Source organism: Brienomyrus brachyistius, chromosome 19 (assembly GCF_023856365.1).
Source record: "Brienomyrus brachyistius isolate T26 chromosome 19, BBRACH_0.4, whole genome shotgun sequence".
Lineage (NCBI taxonomy): Eukaryota > Metazoa > Chordata > Actinopteri > Osteoglossiformes > Mormyridae > Brienomyrus > Brienomyrus brachyistius.
The window spans coordinates 20,592,799-20,612,078 of NC_064551.1; the positions used below are offsets into that span (position 1 = coordinate 20,592,799).

Here is a 19,280-nt window from a genome sequence, read left to right on the forward strand (position 1 = left end):
AATCATTCATGCCAATATATAATAATATCTCTGGCAGTGTTGCAATTATTAACGATGTTTTTATTTTAATAATTTCCTGTGTGTGCTTTTAGCTTCAGACAAACTATTATGAATTACTGTTTGGTATTAATTAGTCATTGGGTTGTATTCTCTAAAATGACAGTTATATCCTGAATAAAGAATAAGGCAAAACAGGACAGAATATTTGCCTAAAGAATTCATATCTCCTTCATCGTTTGCTAGTATAATAACATGTTCCCCTACTAGTCATCTTATCTGCAACCTTATGATCAAAATATTATTTTCACAAAATTTACTACAGTAAAATTATCTCTCGAAGCAGAAATGTTCACAGTACTTTCATAGTGTCCTTATCACCATGCATGCAAACTTACATCAAAACGTTAATGCTGTGTAGCTACATGGTTATATTTGGTTTTATGGTTAATTCCTCTGTGCTCTTGCTGCTCTTGCTGAAAGATTTATTATCATGAGATTCAGGCAGCTGAGTGTATTATGTCATGGGTGACTTCTGACATTCATATTACTGCACTGCTTTGGAGATTTCAGCAAGGAATGTCAAAATTGCCTTGTGGTCTTTCAGAAAATGGACACTGTCACGCTCGGCGTCAGCGGGTGAGGCGCACGGACGTGGCGAGCGGGCAGGAAGCAGGCGAGCAGGCAGAATCAGGGCAAACGGGGATTTATTGGGATGACGTGGACTCGGGAACATGGCACGCCGACTAACACCAATGACAGACAACGGGTTAGTACAAAACAGGAACTTAAATACATGGAACAAGGCAGCAGGAAACAAGACACGACTGGGCACGATCAGGAAATCACACGTGGGTAATTAGGGGGCGTGGCACACACGAGGAGCGGACGGAGCGGGCGTCACAGACACGCCATTTCACTTAATATACTATAATAAACAATCAAATGCACAAGACCAATAAAATAAAAAAATAGCCACATCTGGTTCAGTTTCACTATAGGTTTTAATGATAAATCCCATATTTATCTACAAAGTTAATCTCTCAAGCAATGTTTATGATTTAATGAAGGATCATAGGTCATATTGTCCTAAAAATTCTATTGTAAGAACAGAATTTCAATCTTCAGTCAGGTCATGAATAACAGATGCATAGATATAGATACATATTTGCTGTGTGTTTCCTCCGGGTTCTCCGGACCCCCCGCGACCCAGTAGGACAAGCGGTTTGGAAAATGGATGGATGGATGGTCTAGTCAACCAGAAAAATTCCATCAGTCACATCTAGAACAGCGGTTGCACCACTGCATGGTGATGCAGTGATTAGCACAGTTCCCTTGGACCTGGGTTTGAATCTCTGCTATGATTCCATGTGTGTGAAGTTCTCTTCTCCCTGTGTCATCGTGGGGTTTCCCCCCACAGCCCAAAAACATGCTGAGGCTAATTGGAGTTAACAAATTGCTCATAGGTATGCATGTGTGTGTGGCTGGTGTGTGAGTGTGCCCTGTGATGGGTTGGCACCACATTATGGGTGGTTCCCTGTCTCTTGAATAGGCTCCAGACCCCCCACAACCCTTGACAGGCTAAGGGCTTTCAGAAAATGGGTGGATGGGTGGACAGACCAGCATTTGACTTGATATCAGAGTCAAGATATCCTCTTCAATGTCCTCTTTTCATTTCATCAACCATTGCCTTTCGATTTATATGCAGATCATGTGCACTGTCCTGCTGTAATTTTTGTCATAATTAATACAACAAACATGCCTGTAACCAAGGAAATCCATTTTGAGAAGCACTCATAACTTTCTTTTTAAAACAACAATTGAACCTTCAGAACAGACAAGCTGATTTGTTCCAAAAGGGACAACAGGTCAACTCAAAAGCCAATCACGAGGCTCGCCTTAGAGCTCCTCTCTGCCACGTCACCAATCATACCCCTGTTGACAGCTTATATTAATCACAGAGGAATCTGTAAACAAAGATACAGTAGAAGTGTTTGCCATGGCAAGTCCTTTGAGCAAAATATTCCACCACCATGTCCCCTCGTATCCCGCTCCTCATCCCAGTCTGCTGGAGCTACATTTCCTGACAGGATTAATGATCGTTTTTATAAAAAGCTTTCAGCTGCTGCTTTCGGGCATCTCAGTCTTTCCAGCCACGCCAGCCATGTGTCTACTATCCCACCCTCGGAGCTGAGCCCCAGGCACCACAGTCAGCTGTGCACTTTATGTTATTTCATTTTTGTTGTCTATTTTTTTTAATTGTTCATTATGATGCTTTGTCCTTATTTGCCTTGTGGTCTCTGGATAGGCATTATTGGGGGGGGGGGCATGAAAAACAGGACATGGTTACTGCTTACTCTCCTCCCACCCAAATCTACAACCTTTTATGTGTGTATGTGCGCACATCTAGTGCAGTCTGCCATCTGACCCATTGCTTGCTGGGATACCTGCAATATTCCTCCTTAGTTTCTGCTGCTGAACGCCCAGCTTGGGTACCAGAAGCAATACGTAAGTCTAATGAGCTCAGTACAGTCCCTCCCTCACCGAAACCCCAACTATGGCTAATCATAACAGCCCCAGGCAATGGATTGGACTATCGGAGGTCCCCTGCAACAGATTGGACAATCAGCGATCCCCTACAGCAGATCATACTATCGGCGGTCCCCTGCAACAGATCGGACAATCGGCGGTCCCCTGCAACAGATTGGACAATCAGCGATCCCCTACAGCAGATCATACTATCGGCGGTCCCCTGCAACAGATCGGACTATCGGCGGTCCCCTGCAACAGGTCGGACTATCGGCGGTCCCCTGCAACAGGTCGGACTATCGGCGGTCCCCTGCAACAGGTCGGACTATCGGCGGTCCCCTGCAGCAGGCCGGACTATCGGCGGTCCCCTGCAACAGGTCGGACTATCGGCGGTCCCCTGCAGCAGGTCGGACTATCGGCGGTCCCCTGCAACAGGTCGGACTATCGGCGGTCCCCTGCAACAGGTCGGACTATCGGCGGTCCCCTGCAGCAGGTCGGACTATCGGCGGTCCCCTGTAACAGATCAGACTATCGGCGGTCCCCTGCAGCAGGTCGGACTATTGGCAGTCCCCTGCAGCAGGTCGGACTATCGGCGGTCCCCTGCAGCAGGTCGGACTATCGGCGGTCCCCTGCAGCAGGTCGGACTATCGGCGGTCCCCTGCACACACTCACCCTAATCCCTTCCTTGTGCAAGCCGACCACCCCCCCACAAAAGTCCTGTTACAGTGGTAGGCACGGGCAAAGGATCTGACTGGGAGAGCCTGTCCAAACCATGTACACAGGCCATAATGGAGTGATGACTGTTGTGATTGCAGGACGCAACAGTGTCCCCCCCCCACTCCCCGCCTCCCAGCGGCTTCCATTGCATGTGAGCAGTCCCTGCATTGCTCACCGCCCATGGGGTAAAACCTAGAAAAGGTGGCGCAAAAATTACCTGTTCCCTCAACCTCGTATAATAAGCTAAAAGCATTGGAGCATCCCTTTCTGTAGCTGAAGGACCAAGAATAAAAAAAGAAATATTCACTTGCCCATTGCTTCATTGCAACATCAGTGGGATATTCTGAATAAAATGATGTCGTATCAAAAAACACCAAATCCGGTGTTTGAAGCGTGACGGAGGGAGCATCTCTTACAATGCAAACTTGGAAGTCTTTCAAATGTTCATTTCTCTCAACGTCACTAACGGAACAGTCCCAAAGTGTCTCTCCACACTCGGTGGTCTTGGCCAATTTTGTTAATTAGGCTGCCCTAGATTTATCATCTCTGCTACGGCTAGCTGATGAGAAGTGCTGCTGGTGTTATATGCACCATCAATAGGCTACTCAGTCACGACTTTCGAGAAACAGGCACCTTCTACCGCAATACATAAATACAGGAATCAGAATTGTAGAGCCACTCATCGAAAAAAACAATTAATGCGTGGGATAAGAATATTTCCTCCTTTAATGGATAAAATAACAGTGATATTTACGTTACGTTACTGACGATGAACATACTAAGAGGTCTTTTCGGAAATGTCACCGGTTTATTGCTTTTGTAAAGAGCGTGCCTCTCATGGAGCTGGATGGGCTTGCTAATGCAGACATTACCGAGAAGTCAAGCTCTTCCACAGCTTTCAAGGCACACTGACCCTCTTGCACCCAGTAATCGAGGATTTATTCAGTGAGTCATTATGTGAACTCGGTAGCTGCAGCAGAGGTTTTCGTAGCTGCTCTGGATGAAATTCACAACCTGATTTCACACTTACCTTGGCCAGCTCTCCTGGGACATTCGATTCACATTGTCAAGTTATGATATGCATATGTGCATGTGTGTGTTTCGTAATTATTACATTTTGGAGACCAGATTTCCTCACGGTGTAATAAATTCCTGTAATTTATTATGCCAATGGACATTTTTTTGGTCCCCATAAAGATAACCTCAATTTCATAATAATCTGTGACTGCAATCAAAAAAGAAAAAATGCAATAAGTCTTGTACTTATGGTTACTTATGGTTAAGGTTAGGGCTAAGTAGGGGTTAAGGTTACCATGTTGGGATTAGAATTTTCCCCATAGAGTTTTCCCCATAGTCCCTATAAAGATATGAATGTGAGTGTGTGTGTGTGTGTGTGTGTGTGTGTGTGTGTGTGTGTGTGTGTGTGTGTGTGTGTGTGTGTGTGTGTGTGTGTGTGTGAAATGTAATCACATGCATTTGTCTGATCTGGTGATTGTCAGGCTGGTAGATGATGGTAGAAGTTACAATAACAAAAATACAAATATTATCTGAGGGACATTTTAGCACCAACTGAAGGGTCTTGTTGATCAGGTGCTGCACAAAGACCGGTGGCAGCTGAGGATACTGGATTGACTGTGTTAAATGTCTTCCTCTTCTTTACAAGTCTGGATTCTAGAAAATGCACTGTAGTATTCTCTGAGCACTATATTTTGTTCTGCCTTTTTGGCAAAACTGAAATCCATAACTCTACAGCAGTATAACAAATTTCCTTTGATACTCAGGTAGCTTTTTAGCGTAAGTGGAGTCAATTATGACTGCTTCTGCACCACTGTCTGCAAATACAATTTTAAAATATCCTGGCTGTGTTGCAAGCATAGTGAAGGACAGTCTTGGTACAGATGATTTTGTTCCCGGTCCAAAGTCAGGTAATGTGTTTCTATACCATTCTGAAATCCTTCTAAACCAATTTAGATATGAAGTTCCCTTACACTAACTCACATTGCTTTACCTCCTAACTCACATGATCGTTTACCAAAGTGTGCTAGGTGCAGGCTTTTTAAAATGTTTATTACATTCGCTTTGGAGAATATTTATAATCATCACTGCAAGTGAATCATTATTCTATTAAATACTTTGGTTAGTCATACCCTAAAATGTCACCATATATGAAAGAACCTAACGTCCAAGAGATGTGACCAATGATGTCGGGTGATGAACAGCCTTTAATGTCTGACATTAATCTCACTGTGTTCACACTGACCGAGGAAATGCATTTTGAAAATATATGTCAAAAAAGTAACAAAACAGCAGCTGTTTGGCTCTGTAACGTAAATGTGCACCATAAATGACATTAATGGTAAGACAAAAAAGAATTTCATTATACAAAAATAAATTCATGTTGGTTCTTCTGTTTATTTTATTTTATTCGATAATGCAGGTTTATTTGATTCTTAGTTATGTTGAAGTATATATGGGTATTATTTTGATTCATTTATGTTTTTGACAATTATTAGTAAATTCAAAGACACCCAAGAAAACTGACATCTCAAGTCAATTTTTTAAGAAAAAAAGGGAAAAACAATCTTAGGAAAAAAACAATACTTTGCGAAGAAATATTATATTTGACCTGAAGTGGTGATAAAAAATGTATGTTAAACAGCCCGTGCTGTTACTACAAGGCCAAAATATTCTTTTTCAAAACAGCCCTACCTCCAGTCCATGGATGTATTAATTTAGTGGAGAACATCTGGCTACATGTTATATATCAACACTATATTTTCTCTGATGTACACTGATTCACCTGTTTAGGGTTAGCAAGTTACCAGCCACAAATGTTCTCCTGAACTACGGCATTTGCAATTGTACACAAACTGGCACCTGCAAGGTAAATTCCCTAACAGACTTCAAAGTCAGTTTAATTCAGAAATAGGAGCATGGTGTTCTCCAAAACAGGATTTGCTATAATTGTTCTCTAAAGCTTATAAGGCTTAGATATATACAAATGCATGGACCTAACCATACCTTTAACAACCTTTAAGTTGTTAAGCTATTTTGAGTTGCCCATGCAGCTCAAGGGACGCACCTTCTGGGCTGAGTCTTCTAGGAGTGGTAAGTAAGTATCTCCACATGAGGCGCACATGCTATTGTTCGACACTCCCATCACAGTACTGGGCTTCAGGGCTTTCTGTAATGCCTTGGGCAGGGCACCTTCGCTTTCCTGCAGGGCCATCAGCTCCAGCTCGTGCTTGGTGGCAGTCTCTAGGATCTTCTGCTTATTGTAAAACGTGACGAAGTTGTTGATTATTGGGTGGATGGGCAGCGCTATGGCGATTAGCCCGCAGAGGAAGCTGACAGCGGCACTGCAACGCCCTAAAGTGGTCTTGGGGTAGATGTCTCCATAGCCCACTGTTGTCATGGTAATGATAGCCCACCAGAAGGATTGTGGGATACTGTGGAACATAGTCTCCGGGTGACTCTGTTCCATGGTGTACCCCAGCGCAGAAAACACAAAGATACCCACGCCGAGATACATGAGCAACAGCCCCAACTCCGAAAAGCTGCTCTTCAATGCGTAAGTGAGAGTCTTGAGGCCAGAAGAATGGCGCGCTAACTTGAAGATGCGCACGATACGCATGATGCGCAGGGCCTGCACCGCCTGCTGCGCGTTACCCAGCTTCATGACAGCTGCGCCCAGGCTCGTCAAGACCAACACTACGTAGAACGGCACGATGGCGAGAAGATCCACCATGTTCATGAAGGACAGGATGAATGACACCTTCTTCGGGGAGGAGATGAGACGCACTATGTATTCTACGGTGAACCAGCAGATGCAAGCGGTTTCGATGGCGTCCAACGTCGGATGCTCCACATGGTTCCCTTCGTCATCCTCCACCTGCAGGTCTGAGATAGTTCCCATGCACATTATCACTGTGGAGAGGAGGATAAAGAGGAAAGACGCAATGGCAACAGCACGTGCCAACTTGGAGGAATCTGGCTTCTCCATCAGTTTCCAGAGGGACTTTCTGTACTTCTGCCAGTGGCTGAGAGAGGAGTCACCCTCCATATCGTCCAGAATCATTTTCACTCTTGCCCTGATTTCTGCTTGCTCTTGTTCCACCTCACTCAGGTGACTCTTACAGCATTCATCTAGGAAATCCGGGTCCACTTTCCAGAATTCCATCTCCTTCATAAAGCAAATGGGGCAGATGCCTCGTTTTATATGAATTTCACCATAAAAGTACAGCTCCATGATGCATTTGAAAGAGTCTGGATCTCTGTCGAAGTAAAACTCGCCGGTGCTGGGGTCGTAGTCGTCACAGAGGGCGAACAAATCCTCCATATTCCGCGAGGAGTAGTTTCCCAACTCCGCCAGCCGGGTATCTGGAAATAGCTTCAGGACGGTCCCAGAAAGAACCTGTTTCACTCCGCCTATGTTCACAACAATTTCGTTATCCTCGATCGCTTCTGAGCCGCTGCAGTTACTAAAGCGGGTCTTACGGGTTGCCCACATTTTAATTAAATAATATCTTGAATGCAATGGATATTAAATATAAGAAGAGAAAAAATCGGCAAGGTACTTTCCCGATTCAGTTTATATTCTGGTAAAATAATCCAAAGGTCAATTAGAACATCATAGATATATTTAAATTATATGCATCTATATAACCGGAAAAATAACGGAGGAAAATAAAACGTTTTTTGCATGGATAGAAAAGAAACCAAATTTTAACCGTAAACCTACTCACGACATTTCAACGCACTGTGTGGGTATCCTGGTTGCGGGTGACAGTCAGGTGGCTCTTACTGCGTCCCGTCCGCCCCCTCTCCCAAGTTTATATAGGCACTGCTACGCTGCTCGAGCCTGGCAGCTTACGTGTCACATCCATCAATCTGCTTGCAGTGAAGGCGAGACTTTTTCAAAAGTTTCATGAGTTGGGCAATGAGCCGGTTCTGCTGAATAGTGAAGTAAGAGGGAAGATCGGTTCCCTTAAATTTATGTCTTAGGACATGAAGCCACATTAAGTTTTTAAAATTTTCGCTCAGTCAGTGAAACGAGTTTTGACTGACTGAATAATACGAAATACTCGTCGTTTTTTCAGTCTTGAATTTAGCTAATTATAAAATTATCAGAGTATAACGTTTATGTTGACTGACTGCAGAAAACCGTAGCTTTCACAAAATGTATTGATATCCCAGAATAGTTACGTATAGTTATCTAAAAGTTTTGTTTTATGTTATGTGAAATGCGCAGTTCACAAGATGGATCGGGGCAATGGAACGACGTCTCCCTCTTGTGGTTGATGTACGACAGCGCAATGGATAAAAATATAAGTAGCCCATCATTCAGGTTACGTCAGGCACTTATCACCTGAAGTAAATGGTCCACCGAAAGAGGTCAAAAGGTACATGCGGAATATTACCATGATCAGAGCTACTAAAATGTCTCAGTACTGACCCAGTTCTAGTAGTGTGGGACCTGGGTGTAAGTTCATTACCTTTTTAAGTATGCCTTCAGATCACGTAGAAGTGAAAATATGTCAATTCAAAATTAGAATTAAATCATTGGCAATGCAAATAACAGATTGTGTATTTGGGGGTAAGGGTCAGAATACACAAGATTCTTTACATGTTATGGTAGTATCATGGTAGTTTGTTTTAATATATCTTAATATTAATTATGAAAGTGATACCTCAAAAAGTATTTGACAGATCTTATTAGTACTTCACAAGAATATTATACAGAACACGATTTACAACTTTCATTTTCAGACCAATTTGCACCAAAATTGAAGCAGCAGCACTAGGTGGTAGCAAAGGGATGAATAGGCAGCTGCAGATAACGCCTGAAGCCTGCAATGCTTCGGCTACCTGTGACGGGTTTATGGTCTGCCTGCCCTTCTGCCTGCGACGTCCCTCCTGTATGTCCTGCTGCTGTACCACTGTTCATCCTGCTGTCAGAAACAGCACCAGCACCTGCCTGCTATCAGCTGCCTGCCCCCTGCACCGAGACTCAAATTTAAAAATTTCAACAATGTCAACTTGCTCATTTGACTTCCTCTGCCAGCCCCAGGAAGATGAGCTCTGCCTTTGAGTCTAGTTCCTCCCTAGATTTCTTCTTTCTAGGGAGTTTTTCCTTGGTACGATCTCCTCTGGCTTGCTCACTGAGGGCTTTGGGCAGGGATAATGTAAGGCACTTTCAGACAATGTAATGTTATGAAAATGAACTATACAAATAGAACTGAATTGAACTGAACTGAATTTGATCTTGTGAACACTGTAACTCTAAAAGTATTTACTTTTTAAAATTTCCCAGGAACATTGCATGGATGATCTGGGACCTAATTCAATTTTAGACAAATTGCATCAAAAATGAAGCAGTGCCACACCACAGCCACAGACACAGATCTGGTAGGGAAGGTACATAGGGGCGCTAGAGATTGTAGATGTTGGGGGGGGGGCATCCAGGGAATAAAGTATTATTCCTACCACAGCATCTATTCTAGTTTTTCCTCTCTTGCCCCTACTTCTGGGATGGCAAGGGGGTTACCCATGTTTTCTATTCCTTTCGGTAGTTTTTTCAAATGTGTTTCCAGACTTTATCATGTGAAATTCCACTTAAGGTCCTCTGCTTGCTACATGACAACACCCATAACAACTGGAGGGCCTGGCCGTGTGTTTTGGCTAATGCACTGATTCATCCAGAAGCTGATGAATGTGTAGTAGCGGTGCTACATCGTTACATGGTTATGAGGCTTATAATATAAATAACATACTCTTAGTCGTTTATGTGCCATATTTCCAATATTATTGTGTTTCTGTCTCCCTGGTTGCCTGGCGTAGATGACATCAGCTGAAGTGAGGCCCGTGGAAAAAGTGTAAAAAAAATAATAAGTCTAACACCATTGGTTGGATCCGATATTTAAAAAAATTAACTTCAGCTTCACTTCCCTTCTCTGCCTGCTTGAGAAAGAGCGAGTGTGTCACTGGATAAAAGAGGCTGCATTTCCAGCACTACTGAGCCAACGAAAACTTTATTTTAACAACCTGATTGGCATCTATTGGTCTGCAGGATGCCAAATTAATACCTGCCTACAGGGACGGATTATGGACCGGGCCAGCGGGGCCGCTGCCCAGGGGCCCTTGGAGTGCAGGGGGCCCGTGGGGCCCCTAGCCCAAAACAATTTGCAACGCTTATCAACAATGTATTTTCGTTTGTCTATTTTAGAGGGCCTACATTCTTTGATCCTCTGCCTACAAGGGCCCCTGACCCTATAGGGAGGGCGTTTGGCTGCCAAGGGCCCTTGAATTGTGGTGGTGGTGATGGTGCTGGTGGTGGTGGGGGGGCCCTCGCGAACGTTTTGCCCAGGGGCCCACACAACCCATAATCCGTCCCTGCCTGCCTACAAGATATTTACCATAAAATCACTGTCAGTATAAATTTTTTTCTATGTTGTATGCATATATGCATCTGCTTTCAAAAGCCATACAAACGATATTTGGCACAGAGCCAAACCTTTAACAATATATAGTGCATTTGCATTGTAAGCAATGAATTTTTAACAGGGTGAACAAATGGGGAACTGAAAACCATAGGATCAAAATAACCGATCCCTCCCCAGACACCAGGACAGGCAAACAGGCTGTGAGCTGCATGAACAATCTGATTTGAATTCTGGCCAATATATCTAGCCACGCTTGCTAACAGACACAGAATATTTCCGATATTGCACAATAAAGCAAATACACAAATTGTTTGCCTTTTATTTTATTGGACAATGTTGCACTCAGACCTTTAAGGTGACAAATGAACAGAGACTGATTTGTTTCCCAAAATAAATTGTGTTATTTATTAAGACAGAGCAGCCGTCTCAGATACAGGGAGACTGGATAGTATTTTTATACGTAGGTTTTTATTTATCTTCTATTTAGGCTACAATCTTCACTGTTAATTTACAGTCATACGTCGCTTAGCGACGGGGATACATTCTGAGAAATGTATTTTCAGTGTAATTTCACCATCGTATTTGTTGCTTTGCGGTGTCGGACTATAATTTATATAATTTAATGTAACCATTATTTACCTGTGCTCTCTATTTGCAGACTCAGGACTGATTTTCATTCCACTGCAGGCGGTGCGAGTCTAACTGTGCATGTGACAAATGAAATATTGAACCTTGAATGAAGTTTCTCTTCAAGATTGTTCCGGTCTTCAGTCACCAATACCACCCTTTGCAGTGCTGAGTGTCATTTATAAACTATTATTTTTTAAAAGGATGAGAAAAAGATTCCAAACGGGTATAACATTCACCAGATTGGTGGGGGGGGGGGGGGGGGGGTCTGATTTCCTCCCATAAGTCTCATGGGTTCAAGCTCTGCTTATTAACTGTCAAATGAAGAAAGAAAATCTGTCGATAGGCATGAAACATGCTGAGAAAACCCAGAATTCAGGCATTTCCAGGAGGTAGTAAAAAAACGTCCAAGGAGGATCAAAGCAGAATATATTTACAGTGTTTATCCCTGTGAGTAAACTCACATGGAACGGAAAGATCGATTATATTTTGTGCAGCAGTATCTGGAGCCATTTTGTCCTATTCATGGTGGCTGTTTATTTGCACTTTGTGTAAAACAAAGTTCTAAAGATGTATTCTGAAAATCTGGGATTACCGTCACACAGGAGACGTAATTATATGTTACACAGTTGTCTGACAGCGGGCAGATGTGTTGGCAGCATTCATGGAAAGGAAAGGGACCTGACCACGCTGTTAAATATTTGGGGTTTTGTGTTTCATGGTGGTATGATGTCTGCGTCCTGAATATGAGCCACACCCTCACTTTTACAAGAGAGCGTGGAGTTGAGTTTCCCAGCACAAGAAACACTATCTGTGCGTCTCGTTATTCTGAAGCGGTGCGATGTTTAACTGAAACGTCTTGAAATGAATGTCACTATTCACGGCAACAGCTTGAGGTTGCCAGTTGCCAGCTTTCCAGCATCTACGACGTATCCGCACTGCGCTCTGTGGTTGTTATTTTAGCCACAACAATGAGCACAAGACACCCAAGTGCTTTAGTTTCATTTTTAATTGTACCAGCAGTATAAATTCATTCAAATGCATTTTTATTCAGCATCGCATAAATAATGCAGGCAATCCTTTCAGGCTGCAGGTCTGCTCATGTACCCTTGAAAAGTACACTTTCTGTTTTTTCCCTCCAAAACCGCAAGTTCAGCCTCCTCCTTTTATAACCACCAGGAGAATGACGAAGTTAAACGCATGCTGAGGCCCAGAAGTTTGCCAGGTGCTGAGGATCACCGCAGAACCTAAAATGGGCTGAGCAAGCCAGCTGTGATCAAGCAGAAACTGAGCTAGATAATAATGTAATTAAAAACAAAATCAAACAATTTGAAATGCCCTCTTTGTATTACCATAGCAACAGCAAGGGAAACAGTATCACTATTTGTCAATTAATTTTACACAGTCGGAGTTGCGGTTGATGTATAATTCCACCACCACCAATTTCACATGTTTGTCACATGTTTAATGGGGCATTTCAGACTTAAACAGGTTGAAACTTATAGGAATGTAATGTTATCTGTACAGCATTTAAAAAGTCAAATGTAACAAATGTTTCGCTTTGACAATACATTTTTTAAAAGTTTATGAAAGCATTAAAAAACAAGAATATGTACATAAATATCTCTTGAGATTATGGAACCGTTTTGAATTGTTATGAAAAGCATATCCTTTAACATGTCAATCAAAAGTTAGGAGGATAGCAACTGGAATTTTCTACTCCTGTAGCTCAACAAGCAGAGCATTGTGATAATGCAAAGGTCACGTGTTCAAATCACAGGGAGGACACAGGATATTGTAACCTCTGCTGTGTGTTGCTTTGGATAAAAGCATCAGATAATTGAGTAAATGAGGATTCAGGGTAAACTTCACCACAATGGCCTTTTCTGATACTAAAGAAAACCTGAGAGAATGACTGGGAACACAAGTAGTGTGTCAGTGGAGATTCGTATAAATCAGACAGTAAGGAAGAGAGCTTGGATGGGCAAAGGAAGCCCTGCTTCCTCCTCTGCCTTTAGACCTGACTTCCGCTACTGACATCATTTTGTAGCAGGCTGACTATGGCGGGATCACTCTTAGCGCCTCTGATGAATTCCTCCAGGGACAGTCGTCCTGTAATGGGGATCAACGGATCAATGTCAATTAATGCTAAAAGATAAGGAGGGATGCAGGAAGATATGGCGTGTCTACATCATACAGAAAGTCAGCAGACTGACAGCTAAAACTGGCATATAAATGCAAGATTATAATGACATACATATAGGGCATTGGATTTTTATGACAACATCAATTTAACATCGTTTAACACATGTGACAAACCTATATATTTTAATATTTTTTTATAGAGGTATAAATAAAGCATTTTATTTGATTCAAAGCGGGCTGCATGGTGGTGCAGTGGTTCGCACTGCTGCCTTACACTTCTGGGACCTGGGATCTAGTCCCCCACACCAATAAACACCAAACTGCATTAACATCTAAGCAAGACACATATCGGCCTTTTGTTTGAGCTAATGGGCCATTAGTGTTGATAGCAGCAAATCTAACACTCAATCAAAAATCCATAATGTTCCTAACGGCGGCTGTGCTGTCCTGAAATTGTAAAGCTGAAAAGTTGGATAAATGGATGCAGTGTGTGTTGGTCATTTCATGTTCGCCAAAGTTTACGTTCTTTAACAGCTGTATAAAGTAATGTTATTTGTTACATTCAAATCAATTCAGGTGAAACAATTAAAAAACATACATTCCCAGGGTTGCCAGGTCACACATGTGGCGTGAGTCTCATGCTCACGCAGAAAATCTTACGGCAAATCTTTATTATTCCATTATAAACCTAAAAGTGGCAACATCAAAGGCGTCGGTGTAGTTTACAAGCCCTACCAACCATTTACAAGGTGATAAAACTATCACATACATGTATACGCGTGTGCTTGTGTGTGCAGACTTGTCTCGAATTGAAAATCTCACTCCAGCCAGCTGACCACAGTTGTGAAGTCTGCATTTTATTTGAAATGAAAAGTAAAATGCACTGTTTTCGGCTGAAGCGGCTTGGGTATTGTTATAAAATGAATGTGAAAAAAATGTTACTTGTCATCATTTCTAAATAAGACTGCCCATACCGAAATGTAATAGCGATTAAAGTGAACTTAATATAAAATGTATTTAGTTAGGGAAACGGCGTGGCTGCTATGCATCAGAGAGGAGAGTCAGGTGATCATGATCGCAAGGTTCATTTAATCCACCTGCTCCTGGTTCCTTATGTGCGTAATGTGGGCGTGTTTTCACGCTGTAACCGATTACGGGGGGCCTGTATCATAAAGCCAATTTTCTTGTTTAGCTGGGTAAGTTATCATGCTAACCCAAAACTCCAGCTTTGTGATACAGGCCCTGGCTGTTCCCAAAACATAAATAAGTGTTCCCCTCCCGCAAAACAGCGATAAACATTCTGTAGATTTGTTCCCTGTTCAAATGTCAGTGTTTGTTCTCCAGTCTTTTTTTACTTTTTAGCGTTCTGAGAGACCCGTCCCTGTCTTGATCCTGTCTGTCCTGACGACCTCAGGGTCATTTTTCCCGTATCTTGTGATCCCATTCCCTGTTCCCACTCTCCAGCTGCCATGTTAGTTGTGCCTAGCTGATTCGGTAACGCGCCTTTTTTATTCACAGATCTATCAGCAGCTGTCGTTTCCTCGATTGAGAACCCAAAAGGTGCAAACATAAAGATTTCATCCGTAGCACAAGCACATTAATAATGCAGGGTTTATAAACATGCCACGCAGAAAGTGTCAATGGGAATTCCAAGAGCAGCATTTACCGTCCTTATTTGTGTCCATCTGCATGAAAATCTTGTTGGTCCGCTTCTCCGGTGTTGATTCATCGGCGGGCATCTTTATCACAGAGGACACCATCTTGTAAATGGCCTAGGAGAAGGCAGAGAAGAGAAAGATCAATTATACTGTGAATGGGAGGAGTCACAACATCTTGTAAACAATTCATATTTCACTAAATATGGGGAAGAAAGACATTATTTGGCCCTCTTACAAAAACTTTAAACTCCCCCAGAGATGTCAGACTATAATGTTAGCCACCCAGCTACCATGCTACACCTAGACAAAAACTACATACAGGTAGTCCCCGGATTAATAATGTCCAACTTACAAACAATTCATGCATACAAGCTGATTGCCATAAAGCCTATTACATTAAATTATGTTATCGGGTTAAATACAATGTTTCGTAATAACGAACGCACTCACTACTTTATGACGCTTGTTATAATATTGCGCAGCTTCAACGGTTCGTTAGCTGGAGGTACAGTACAGTACTGTATGTTGTAGGTGTTATTATTACTGTATAATTTTTATTACTTACTGAATTATTATTTTTCTGACTTCATGCATCACCAAAACAGCAAGTTCATCTGCAGTTAGGTTTACATTTTGCTGATTAGCAAACCCGTTTACCTAGTAAACTGAATAAATGAAACATTGGAGTTGGAGGAATTAAAGTGAAAGTATTTTAGTTTTCCATTGCAACTACAAGCAGACTGGTCTAACTGCTAATCAAGTAATTAGGTTATGTCGATGTCCTTAACTACTAAGCAACGTGTTGTCATCGTGTTATCGCAGCCACTGCATCTTCGCATAACCGCCAGTCCACCTCTAGAACTTCTGCATCATAGCAACTCAAGCCCTACACCTGCATCTACAAACATTTACTTTGAACTTTCATAAATGTACATGGCCTTCGTATGCAACCGCCGCTTCACACCTTCTGTGGAGAAACAGGATGGCTATTTTAAAGGGAACGGGGAGCGGAACGGAACAATCAGTCACGCTGTTTATTCTGGTAAACCCAGATCACAAGACCTCCGGCTGTATCAGTGTTGACTCTGAGCAATCTTTCAATGGAGAACAAATAAAGCGATGGCTGCTTATCTCGAGCTGTAAAGATGTTATCACGGCTGAGTGACTGAGTGTGGTTTCGGTTCATTTTTGCCATTAAGACACAACCACAAAAGACTAACATGTTCTGCGTCTTTGTTTGTGCAAACACACGGCAAGTGGAAATTAAACGTGCTCGACCTGATCAGGGATCCTGAGAAGATGGAATAACCAGGCCGTAAGTACAAGAGAATTAAACAGAAATTAGCTTCATTATAAAGTGACAGGTTTTACAATAGAGGAGTGTTTCCCAATCCGGTCCTCAGGGACCCACAGCCAGTCAGTTTTGCTCCCTCCCAGCTCCCAGTAGCAAAAATGTGCACTATCTGGCAGGGAGGTGGGAGGAAGCAAAAACATGAACCGGCTGTGGATCCCTGAGGACTGGATTAGGAAACAATGCATCTGAGATTAGCTTTAAGGTTCAGAAACGTCCCTGAAAAGTCCACTTTGAGAATCAAACATCACACCAACACCACATATTGCAAAATTCATATTCACACTGGGAGCAGTTCAGAACTCATTTAATTCCACTTTTAGGCCATCCACCGATAGCTGCATTATAGATACTGTGGAAGAGGTGGCAGCAACTCACCTGCACGATCTCCAGCATCTCCGCCCGGCTGATGTATCCATTCCCATCCAGGTCATACATGCTGAAGGCCCATTTCAGTTTCTGCTCCAGCTCACCGCGTGACGTGACGCTCAAGGCAATGATGAACTCCCGGAAGTCTATGGTGGCATCGCGATTGGTGTCGAATGTACGGAAGACGTGCTCGGCAAACTTGGACGCATCTCCATAGGGGAAGAAGTTGGCGTAGATCTTCTTGAACTCGTCCATGGTCAGATGGCCCGTCGGACAGTCCTTCAGAAAGCCCTTGTACCACTCCTGAAGCTCGCGGTCTGTGAACTTGGTGTTCTCACGTAGGTCGCTGAGAACCTCTGGACGCAGCTTACTATTCTGCTTACCCATGATGCACCCCTGTATCTTATACTTTCTCGTCCTCTTTCTTGTCACTCGTTCGACTTCTGTTGGTCCCTTTAGGTTACTATGTATTCTGTCCTTTTCTTCTTATGATCTCTGTGCCGATTCCAAGCGCTAGATAAAATAATTATTATTGTTATTATCATTCCCTCCATCCTTCCTTCCTTCATTCATTCATTAAATCATTCATTCATTCATTTATTTATCTACGGCTTGTCTTTTGCAAGACAGCCTACCCCAGAAACAATGGGCACACAGCACAGAATAACCCAGGATGGGCCACCAACCCATTGCAACATTGTTATTATTATTATTATTGTTGTTGTTGTAGTTCTTGTTGTTATTGTTGTTAACTGTAATACATTAAATGGTATGTTTACTTGACTGGAGAACAATAGCAAATCGCAACATCACCAGAACAAAATCATATTCCTCTTTTTTTAGTACACAAAACAGCTTCTGCTGTGTCACACTTTACCTCCTTGTTAGTTAATTCCAAGTGAGGACTTTAAATAAACCACACACAGGAACACATGTTTTTCACTCCCCCCCCCCCACCCCCCCCACAAAACACACTTTTCACACATGAGACAGCCACACCATTTTATGTGGAAACAGCTGAACCGCTTTTAGAAACATTTATCAGCATCTGCAGATGCGAAAGGTGGAGAGAACAGCAGATAATTTCTTCAATAAACTTAACAAAGGACTCTACAACAAAGTAGATTTACCTTAAGTTTTCGAGGCTTGCTTTTGTTTCACATTCCTTTCCATTTAACTATTAACTATTTTGTTACTAACATTAATTTTCAGAGCAAACATACATTTAAGAAAGTGAAATGGACCCAGACTATATAGACTTAGATTTATCCGGCCTAGGATAAATGCAGAACGCAGCGACTGGGCAACGTGAATGTGCCTGAATTGGGTTAGTGTAACTTTGAACCCTCTGCGACGAAATGGTTGGTTTCTAATCTACCCCAAAAAAAATATGTTTTTTTTTTCTTCATTCAATTATATTGTAATATAAGGTAACTTAACGCATTGCAATGCGTTGATTTGGGGTTGAAATTTTCTTTCATTTTTTAACCAATGTCTATCACGGTCTTTGAGCTGATGTCCATTATATTCTGTTTTCCTAAAATAAATGACAAAATATTAAAATCAATCAAGAAAACGAGACAGCATCGGGAAGGCTTGTGAACAGTGGTTTTGCAATTCATAGCATGTTCAGTAACTCTGCTGCTTTTCATTTTATGCTTGAAAGGCGTTACGCCTGTATGTGTGATATTTTCCGTCTGACACCACGGCCACTACGAGGTCTGAGGAAAGTCGCTTCAGCGTTACGAGAAGTCCGAAAGGATTTTAAGTATTTACAGCGAAAAGTCAGTGTTTCGTTTAGACACGATATCGCATAATGGGAAACGGAATATAATGTAATACGCGTATAGAAAACCATATAATCACGGAAAAATTAACAAAAGCGTTCAATGAATAAAGAGGAGTACATCCCACGCATGCTACTACTGCAAAGTAACTTACATAACACGTTTTATCCTCGGTGCTCCAACGTGTCGTTTCGCCGGTCAGTCAGAATTACTCCTTTTCCTGTTTTTCCCTAACCTTTCTGATTTATAATTTCTATTTCCGAGCTAATCCTTGTGTTTTTCAGGCTTAGACGTACTCAGCTCCAGCTCAGCAATCCCGTGCAGTCCTAATGAAAGATGACTCCCGTTCATAAATGCGGCCAGATGCACGCAGCCAGGAAGCAGTCTAAGTAACGGAAAGGCAAAAGAGAAACAAAACAGCTAGATATTGCAGCTCCATCTGCGTACAGTATGAGTACACCTCTGAACATGTAGGCGTATGCATTCAAAAGAAATTCAATGCCTTTTTAAATGGGGATCCAGGATAGATTCTTATTTAATGTCAAACATACACTATAGTGACCAAAATTGTGGAAACACTTCCGATTTTCAGAGATTGCAGAACTTTTTTAAAGTGTTGCTCCAGTTACTTATTTAGTCTTCGTGATATCTGTAAACA

General features: G+C 42.3%; 2 protein-coding genes across 3 annotated transcripts; both read right to left on the reverse strand.

Annotated features, from left to right (window-relative positions):
* Positions 1-5,672: 5,672 nt before the first annotated feature.
* Positions 5,673-8,065, reverse strand: LOC125714789 (potassium voltage-gated channel subfamily F member 1-like). Of its 2 annotated transcripts, XM_048985757.1 has the most exons (2): positions 8,004-8,065; positions 5,673-7,671 (listed from the first exon to the last, which is right to left on the reverse strand). In XM_048985757.1, the coding sequence occupies exon 2, from the start codon at positions 7,580-7,582 to the stop codon at positions 6,290-6,292; it is 1,293 nt and encodes a 430-aa protein (XP_048841714.1). In that variant the 5' UTR covers positions 7,583-7,671; positions 8,004-8,065; the 3' UTR covers positions 5,673-6,289. The 2 variants fall into 2 exon arrangements, with proteins under 2 accessions (XP_048841714.1, XP_048841713.1); XM_048985756.1 differs by having other exon boundaries at positions 5,673-8,031.
* Positions 8,066-12,775: 4,710 nt separating this feature from the next.
* On the reverse strand, positions 12,776-19,068 carry LOC125715182 (hippocalcin-like protein 1). The gene is made up of 4 exons (XM_048986489.1): positions 18,777-19,068; positions 16,845-17,348; positions 15,124-15,229; positions 12,776-13,424 (listed from the first exon to the last, which is right to left on the reverse strand). The coding sequence occupies exons 2-4, from the start codon at positions 17,220-17,222 to the stop codon at positions 13,327-13,329; spliced, it is 582 nt and encodes a 193-aa protein (XP_048842446.1). The 5' UTR covers positions 17,223-17,348; positions 18,777-19,068; the 3' UTR covers positions 12,776-13,326.
* Positions 19,069-19,280: the final 212 nt, after the last annotated feature.